Source organism: Monomorium pharaonis, chromosome 10 (genome assembly GCF_013373865.1).
Source record: "Monomorium pharaonis isolate MP-MQ-018 chromosome 10, ASM1337386v2, whole genome shotgun sequence".
NCBI lineage: Eukaryota > Metazoa > Arthropoda > Insecta > Hymenoptera > Formicidae > Monomorium > Monomorium pharaonis.
In genome coordinates, this window is record NC_050476.1 from 13,940,236 (window position 1) to 13,950,432 (window position 10,197).

At 47.9% G+C, this 10,197-nt stretch overlaps 1 protein-coding gene across 1 annotated transcript; it reads left to right on the forward strand.

The window, feature by feature from the left end:
- Positions 1-2,554: 2,554 nt before the first annotated feature.
- Positions 2,555-4,448, forward strand: LOC118647783. Its single transcript, XM_036293280.1, has one exon. It carries the CDS (start codon positions 2,572-2,574, stop codon positions 3,151-3,153), a length of 582 nt encoding a protein of 193 aa, XP_036149173.1. The 5' UTR covers positions 2,555-2,571; the 3' UTR covers positions 3,154-4,448.
- The last annotated feature ends 5,749 nt before the right edge of the window (positions 4,449-10,197 follow it).

The following is a 10,197-nucleotide window of genomic DNA, read 5'->3' on the forward strand; positions in this document are numbered from 1 at the left end:
ATAGGTTAGTGATTTGGAAAGGGTGGGTGCGGGAGGGAGGCCGAAAGCTTCCCTTTACACTTTCTCGCGGGCGCGCGTGTACGCGCACAAAACATTTTCTGCACCACATGGGTTTGCGACTTTCCACGCAAAACAAGATGCTTATTAAAATACGTATGTAAAGACCGCCCGCGTGCAATTGTATGAAATACCGCCTCCATCAGACAACGATACCGCCCGCGAAACCCTGCTATGCAGGCCGTAATTAACGCCGGAATTGACAAAATGCTAAATAAAGGCGTGATCGAACAGTCACATAGTGCCTGGAGCTCCCAAGTGGTCGTCGTGCGCAAAAAGGACAACTCAAACCGGTTCTGCATCGATTTTCGGCGCGTAAACAGCGTCACCGAGACCGACGCGTATCCCCTCCCACACATTACCGCAACACTCGATAAGTTACAAGGGGCCCGGTACCCGGTACCCGGTACCCACCACCCTCGATCTGAAAAGCTGGTACTGGCAGGTACCCTTCACTCCCGAGAATCGCCTGCTGATCGCTTTCACCGCACCCGGGAAGGGCCTCTTTCAGTTCGGCGTGATGCCGTTCGGTCTACATTCCACCCCGGTCACCTTCCAACGCCTACTCGACACGGTTCTCGAGCCCGAGCTCGAACCAAACATTTTCGTTTACTTAGACGACATTATTATCATTAACCGCACTTTCGAGGAACATTTGGCCACCCTACGGGACGTGTTTCAAAGACTATGCCGCGCCAAACTACGCTTAAACAGCGACAAATGTAAATTTTGTATCGATTAATTAAAATACCTCGGCCATATCGTAGACCGCAACGGCATCCGCACGGACCCAGAGGAAGTCCGCGCGGTTACGCAGTGGCTCGCGCCCCGCACTATCAAACAAGTGCGCCAGTTTTGCGGACTAGCTTCGTGATACCGGCGATTTATAAAAGACTTTGCTTTCGTCGCCACACCACTCTCCGCGCTTACGCGAAAACACGCTCGGTGGCCCCGAAAAAAACACCGCGTTCGAGGCATTAAAGTCTACTTTGACCACCGCTCCGGTACTAACATGCCCCGACTTTACACGGCGGTTTATATTGCAAACTGACGCTAGCACATCCGGCCTCGGCGCCGTGCTCACTCAGCACTTCCCCGAAGGGTCATCGCGTTCGCGAGCCGCACCCTAAATCAAGCCAAACGAAATTACAGCGCCACCGAGCTGGAGTGCCTCGCCGTTATATGGGGATCCGGAGAATGAGAGACTCTTGGAAGGCTACCCGTTCACTGTTATAACCGATCACTAGTCCCTGCGATGGATACAGAAATTAGACGCACCCACGGGACGATTGAGGCGATGGGCATTCGAGTTGCAACAATATCAGTTAGATATTAAATATCGCAAGGGCACCCTTAACAGAATCGCCGACGTCCTTTCACGCCAACCCGTAACCGCCGCAACTATCGGGGTGCCTCAATGCAAATAGTACCGTCGTCTATTTCGGGCCGTACGATACGACCCCTCCTCTCAAATTCCCGGACTATATGAGAAGGGATGGCCAATTACTCCGCCACACTCTCCACGATCTTGAATTTAAAGAGACCCCCGACAAGGAGCAGTGGAAGATCTCCGTCCCCGCGATTCGACGCTCCTCCACCAGTACCACGACGCCGCCACCGTCGAACACCTCGGCATCGCAAAAACGATTGCGCGGATTGCCCGCGTCTACTATTGGTCCGGCATGTTCGCAGAAATCGCGCGGTACGTCTGTAACTGTCGTTCGTGTCTAGGATATAAAGTCCTCCAGCAACGCCCCGTTGGTACATTACACGCCACCGCGGTGATCCGACTCTGGCAACAAGTTACCATCGATCTAGTAAGCCCCTTACTGCGCTTTAAAAAGAGCCACACATGGCTATTAAACATGCAGGACCGTTTCATAAAATGGGTCGAGATGCGGCTCTTCCCGCCGTAACCGCCAGTATAGCGGAGGCCATCATTTTGCGTCATGGATATCCCGAGGTAATATTATCCGATAACGGAATTCAGTACCTGAATATGGGACGGGCATCCCCACTTCTCGCGCTCGGTACCGCTCCGCATCTCGACGTAACGCACCGCCGACTCGAGAACGCTGACGAGCTTGTCCGGATTTATCTTGCGCGCTTTTTTCAACGCCAGAAAAAATACAACGACTTGCGCCGTCGCTCGTGGAAACCCCGCGTAGGCGAATGGATCTGGAAACGAGAATACCCCCTGTCCAGCAAAGAAGCCGCTTTCAATGCCAAACTTGCCCCGAAACTTCAGAGGCCCCTCGAAGTACGGAAAATAATTTTGCCGGTAATCGTCTCCAAGGAGAAAACGGTCGTTGGATACGGCATATTGATATTCAAGATCTCAAGCCAGCCCCCTCCTTGAGCCCCACCGAAGAAAACAGTAATACAGAATTCGAGCAAACAAAACAACCGCCAGAAAACCAAAACAGAAGATTATCCCCGCAACGACCCGCTCAAATATTTTGGCTCGAAGGCAACACCGCCCGCTGATCGCACTCACTCAATATCGAGCTCGCTATGGAGAACGACATACTGAACGAGATAAGCCGCTTCCTCGAGGAGGTCGAACCGTACGATCCGGCAAATCTCGGCATGAGGAATATAGGAGATCGACCGCCGGTAACCAGCAAGCCAGGTCCGAGCGACGACAAAGACCCAGGACCATCGCCAACTGAGGAACAAGCGATCCATCCACCGCGCCACAACATCCCGGTGGTAGGCTGCGTCTCCGGACATTGGGTTCAGCCTTCAGATCAAGTGCACAAACGGAAAATGGAATGGCTGTGCAATCCACCGACGGTCAAGTCAAAATCCCGGAAGCTGCCACCGCGCACGGAACCATCCAGACCCAGCCTCGAACCAGCCGGGGTGATGGAACCGCTGCCAGCACTATCCACGCCTGTCGAAGTGGAGCCAGGACATCTCATCGAGGTGCCCCACTTTGCAATCCACAGCACCCGAGAGTGGAAAACGCGCTCCAGAGGCTCAGGTGGCACATCCGCTTTAACGAAGACGGGTCCGTTCGAAAAATCCGTAAGTGAGATCCCTAAAATGCTGTGCCTTAGAATTCAGGCACAGAAAGGGGGGAATCAAAAGTAACCACAAGAGTAGTTACAAGCAGGTAGTTACATGTGTCCCGTCGCGACCGATGGGACAACTACCTGCTTGTGGCTAAGGAATAGCTCACGAGTGGTTCGTGCAAGGAGAGAAACGAAAGTAATTTTACTTGAACGCAATATGTTTGTATAAATAATGTAACAGAAACTATTTTATTTGATGCGAATGATTACAATTAAGTGCGCGGACAATACAAGCAATGCGTGTTTTTCGCGAAACAGTATAATAAAGATGTGTGCTTATATACAAGTGTGTGAAACGCGGGTATGTACAGATGCGAAGGCGTGAGATCGCGTAACGGTGTAATAAACGTGTGGTTAGTATTGCGCGCGGCGCTAGCTGTCGAGTACGAGTTTCGCGTATTTCAGAGCGGGTGCGGATCCTGGGAGCGGGACGCGTGAGTCGTATCGGTAGGGTACGTGTGACGGTCTGCAAGGCCTGCCCAGGATTTTGGTTTTTCAGGATTTTTGGCTGGCCGATCGAGATGCTCGATCGGGGGTGAGACTCTCGTCCCTGTGACCACTGGTCAGGGCGTGGTAGTTTCGGTGTACTAGGCAGCCAAGTACTCTTGGTGGGGGCAAAGACACTTCACCCCGAGTGCCTAGAGACGGTGGTGATTAGAGGTGGGAAGTGTTCGGCGAGTCGGTTGCCACAGTAACCATGCTTGCTTGGTACGATAGTTTGGACGGCCGAGTAGGAATGGGCTCAGGATGACGATGGCCGATCATCAAGAATACTTGGTCGAGGCGAAGACGCTTCACCCCGGGAAATCGGTTTCTCGCCGAGTTTTAACGTTCTGTCGAATGCCTGGTACGGACGGTATCGTGGCGGATGACAGAGTCGAATCTTCGGGCTGTTCCTGGCTTCTATACCCGTGGAGGCGCGTACTTGGGTAAGTTCGTCGTATTTTCGATCCCCTCCGTCCTCCGTGCTCCTGTCTCCTGTGGAGGAGATGAGCGCGTGCACGGGGAGACGTCAGTACAGTGGGCTGAATGACAAAAAAAGCGGATACAGAAAATGGTGAATTTCATACATTCAAAATTGCATCAATGGTTATAGTTATTATTTCAAGGTTATTAGTTCAAGGCTTAAAATTAGTGTTAATAATTTTTTTACTTTTATTTTTTAATTAAACAAAGTTTTGATGATTGAAAGTAAACATCGTTTATTTACATATTAAAATATTTTATTTTAGTTTGATTTCAAATAAATGCCATAAACACAATTATTGTCCAATTTAAAAAAACTAAAGATTATTTTAAAGAAGAACATGTATGTTTTTACACACAGTTTTAATATTTAAGCAATATTAATATTTAAATTTATTTGTTGAACGGAAAATGTCGAAAATTTGAACAAAATCTAAATTAAAAGTCGAATATATGAATGGTGCCAACTCGTGCCAGGAAGTTCTGCACGAATACTTGTTCAATAAGTATCTGACTGCAAATACCCTAAATATTTCAACCAACTTTAACCAACTCTTCTCAAAATTAACGTTTTATAATTCTTTTTTGAGAACGAGTTTCCATTCGCAGTCAACTCGTCTTAAATTTAAACGTATTTGATGAATACTATAAAATAAGCCTATTATTTTGAGATTTCAAATTCAAAATCAAATTAAAAAATCCAAAATGGTGGAATTATTATGGCGGAATAATCAGAAACTAAAAACAATTAAATCTTTTGTATATTCGAACAAATTATTAAGAAAAGGTTTTAGAGTCACTAATTATAAAATTGCAGTCGAATTTCTGAAATTTTAAAAAAATTTTTAGACTTTCATGTTGAAAAATTAATCAAGATATCAATCATCTTAATCAATCAAATTGATCAAGAGATTATATTATCAATAGATATTGTATATAGACTCTATTATCTTTTATATTAGATTCCCCACTCTCTGTCGAATCCAGAACCACGAACACGGACGTGGTGGGGAAGCGGTTCCTTTTGTTCTTTTTTTTATATTTTTAACATTTAAAACTTTAATTTTTTTATCTTTGTTTTAATTTTTTTGCTTTATTTGCTTTTTTACATTTTTCAAATTACAAAATTTTCCAACAATTTTAGATTAAAACTGTTAATTTTATTCAGAATCATCATCTTCTTCATCTACAACCATGTTTGCTTTCTTGATAATTAATAACTCTGAAGTTTCAGGGAACAAGCTTTTTTTCTTTCTCTGCTGTATTTTTCTGAGGCTAGTGTTCAGGATTTGAATTTCCATTTCAAATTTACCGGTTCCCTTAAATCATTGTCTCTAACTGTCCCTTGAATTCGTTGCGCTCGCAGATGGCATGCTCACGGCATGTCAACAGATTTAGCAGCAGACGAGCGGGGACACAATAATATCACGCCAGCCGTTTCGAACCGCAGTTTCTGAGCTTCATGCTCCTCGGTGGAGGACCGCGTGATCCTCTCTATGGAGGACCGCGTGATCCTCCGCAGATCAGCTGCGTGATGAGTGATCGCCACGCGTTGTAAGCGTTTAATCGAATGGTGTGGAGGCGCTCGACTTCCCGGAGCAACCCTCCGCGGTCAGTCTTGCGCCTGCTACCGCCCGCCAAGCTCATTCTTCGTGCTTCGCAGTTCTTTCGATTTACATGTATTAACGATCCCGCGCTTTTCTTCTTTTATACCGGGATCGCGACTGACTGTTTTCTGTGCGTCGAAACACATCGAAGTTCGCTTCTACATTAATCTATCATATTTTGTTATATTTTTGCGCTTAATCGCGGGCTGAGAAGAGAGTCGTGATATCGCCAACACGCCCATCCCACAAACCGGCTGACGACTTCACGCTCGTGACTGCACGTCTGCCGCGCGGCAAGATATCCGTCGATCGCGATCTCAAGATTTCCGTCGCGATATAGCGTGCATCTCAACGCTAAGCAAGATTTCCGTCGCGCCTTTATCCTCGGCAGACTATCCGTGTGCAGGGAAGAAGATTTCCGATCGTTCAAATCTCGTCGCCTTCGCGTAGATCACTATCCGGGTCTCTCTTTCAGTTCCGCGCGCGCGTCCTACATTGTATTTGTTAAAGTGAGCACCGAATTATTAAATAAAGGTTACGCGAAGTTGTGACATGTACATGATTCTTTTCTTATTTATCTCATCTAATCTCGTCCGTGTCAATTCGTGTCAATTCAAATTCGCGCTACACGCACTCCGCGCTCAGCGCTGGGCGGTTCCGGCATTCGCACCGACATTTTCATTCAACGGCGCTATCGCAGACATTTGCTGGTCCTTCGAGTCGGATCATAAGTGTGTTTAGTGCTATTTGCAATTAGTGAGATGCAACACGCGCTCACATCATGTCGGAGATACTCTTCAATCAGTTGGTGTTGCAGCACTTGGTTCAGAAAGCGCTGGATAGAAGCTTGGCAAGGGAAATCTGACGACGGCAAAGATTCGCTCACAAATCGCTACTCTCAAGGACAATTGGCGCCCGTATCGAGAAAACCATGAGATCCTCCTGCAATCGATTCCGGATTCCACGCAGGCTTCCACAAAGTATTTCGCTAAAGATCATTTCGACAAAACTGAGAAGGCGTACAATCTGGCGTTGGACTACATGACGGAATGCTTGAAGGAACTCGAGCCGGTCGTGAGTCACAACCAGTCACTCGAGAGTACACATTTGACAACGTCTTCTGACGCATCCGCGCTGTCTATCTTAAATTTGCCGCCCATTTGATTGCCACCGTTCGATGGCAATTACGCGGAATGGGAGACTTTCCGCGATCGTTTTACCTCGCTAATCATAAAGAACAAAGATATTACGGATTTTGCCCGCATGCATTATCTTTTATCGTCATTAAAAGGTACCACGCTAGAATGCATTAGTAACATTGCGATTACTGCCAATAATTTAAATACTGCGTGGCAGACGCTAACGGCGCAATTCGAGAGTAAGAGACGAATGCTTTCGTCTCTTCTGTCGACATTACTCGGCCTGTCGACTCTGACTCGTGAGTCCGCGTCCGATCTCTAATCGCAATGTGACAAGATGAATATCGCGCTCGCGTCCTTAGAAAAGCTCAATCGCACCGCGAGCGATGTATGGGATGATGCTTGTCCATCTTATGTCGAATCGTTTGCATCCGATCACGCGTAAGGCGTGGACTCTCCATACGAGTGGCGTCGACGCGCCGCCAACTTACGAAGCGCTAAATCAATTTCTGACATGTCGCATCCGCGCGTTGGAAGAGTGCTCGTTGAGTTCCGCTACGAAATCGTCGAAATCTACAGCGTCTTCGCGTGTTCACGTCGCTACCGCGCTCGACGGCGCAGCGTCGGCTTGTCCGTTGTGCAAGACCCATCATTATTTGAATGCGTGTCCCGACTTTATATTAAAAAATGTAATTCAGCGACGCGAAACGGTAAAGCGATTCAAACGCTGCTTTAATTGTTTAAGCAGCCGCCACGCAGCTCCAGAATGCAAATGTAAATATAATTGTTGGTCATGCGCTCAGCGACATCATACAATGTTACATAGTGACGCGGATTCGAGTTCTGACTCTAACAAGGCGCTGCCTTCAACTTCATCCGGCGCAAGGGCGAAGTTCACTCTATGCTCGCGTCTACAACGTCGAGCATCAAATCACAAATTTTTTTGGCAACCGCGTGGGTCAGGATTCGGACAGTGTCCGGCCGTTCCGTCACGGCAAGGGCTTTGGTCGACCAGGGTTCCGAAGCCACATTCATATCGGAGAGTCTTGCTCAATTATTCCGTGCGAAGTGGATCCGAATGTCAGTCGCAATTTCAGCCGTCGGTGGCATCGACGTGGTTCATCGGCACAGTTCGACATGCTACTTCTATTCTTATCTCTCCTCACAATTCGGAGCGGTGCACTTGCACACGGTTCAAATGGACACGGTGCTTTTGGACACAATATCTTGCGCACGATTCAAATGACCACGGTGCATTTGCACACTGTGCATTTGGACACAAAAAAAATTTTATTAAAAATGTACACCAGTTATATGCACACGTAAAATTTGATCACCGATATTTGTACACGAAAAAATGCCTTCATCGTTCACTTGGACACGTAAAAGTTGCACACCATTCATTTGCACACCGCTCACTTGCACACCATTCTCTTGCCCACCACTCATTTGTACACCAAGAAATGCGCACCGATCATTTGCACACGGAAAGATGCGCACTGATCATTTGCACACGGAAAAATGCGCACTGATCATTTGCACACGGAAAGATGCACACCGTTCAGTTGCACGCCGTTTAATTGCACACCGTTCAATTGCACACCGTTCAATTGCACACTGTTCAATTGCACACCGTTAAATCAAACGCATATTAAATATTCATACATTGTGGCTGCGTTTGCAATGTGTACATACTTGGACGGGGTGGGTGCGGGAGGAATGGGGCAAAGGCCCCCCTTGCACCCCCCGCGCGCGCGTGTGTGTGTGTGTGTAAAGCATTCACTGTACCACATGGGTTTGCGACTTAAATGGTGTGCAATTGAACGGTGTGCAATTGAACGGTGTGCAACTGTGCGGTGTGCAAATAAACGGTGTCCAAAAGCACCGTGTCCAAATGAACGGTATGTAAATAATCGGTGTGCATCTTTCCATGTGCAAATGATCAATGCGCATCTTTCCGTGTGCAAATGATCAGTGTGCATCTTTCCATGTGCAAATGATCAGTGCGCATTTCTTGGTGTGCAAATGAATGGTGGGCAAGTGAACGGTGTGCAAGTGAATGGTGTGCAAGTGAGCGGTGTGCAAATGAATGGTGTGAAACTTTTACGTGTCCAAGTGAACGGTGGGCATTTTTTTGTGTGCAAATATCTAGTGATCAAATTTTACGTGTGCATAAAACTGGTGTACATTCTTAATAAAATTTCTTTTGTATCCAAATGCACAGTGTGCAAATGCACCGTGGTCATTTGAACCGTATCCAAGTGAGTGCCACCCATTCAGATTCCCCGTCTTTGTCGACGACCGCGCTCACTTGAGTTCCCTTACTTCATACGCGCCCAAAACGCATGTCGGATCTCGCGTCGATTACGCACCTGTCCGGTATTAAATGGGCGGATGCTGACCCGACAAGCTCCGACCCGATTAACGTTATAATCAGCGCGGACGTATACGACGATTTAATTCAGGAGGGAATTCGGAAAGGATAGCGCGGGCAACCCGTCGCGCAAAACTCAATTTTCGGGTGGATCGTTTCCGGGCCGCTTGCGCCCGATTCGCACTCGCCCCGCGAAGCGATCAGTAATTCAAATGTTTCGCTCTTTTCCTTTCACATCGCGGCACATCATTGCTCGCCCTCTCCGTCTCTCGATGAAGAGCTACGACGATTTTGCGAGATCGAGAAACTCCTTCAAGCTCGTGCTCTCACTCCGCAAGACGATAAATGCGAGTCTCATTTTCGCGCTACTCATTCGCGATGCTCGGACGGCAGGTATGTTGTACGACTGCCCTTCAGACAGGGCTTTCGGATTGATATCAGTTGTTCGCGCTCTTCTGCCGAACGCCTGTATCACTCGTTATCGCGGCGACTCCGCTCGCAACCCGCACTCAAGTGCGAGTACGGCGACTTCATGCGCGCGTATGAAGAGCTCGGGCACATGCGTCAGGCGTCCGTCGCTGAGGGTTCACCTGATCAACGCGTGTACATCCCGCATCATCCGGTATTCCGGGCGGATAGTGCCACGACACACTCGCGCGTTGTTTTCAATGCGTCAAGCCGTACGTCGAACGGATCGTCGCTAAACAATTTTTTGCTTGCCGGGCCTAAACTGCAAACGGATCTGCCTACAGTCATATTGCAATGGCGTCATTTCTATTCGGCGGACATCGCTAAGATGTATTGCTAGATTTTGATTGATCCACGCGACGTCGATTGTCAGCCCGTTTTGTGGAATGACGATCTCGCGGAGCCCCTCGACTGTCAGTTGCTAACTGTCACTTACAGTATGAAATGCGCTCCGTTTCTCGTGCTGCGCGTAATCAAATGCCTGGTCGACGACGAAGGGCATCGGTTCT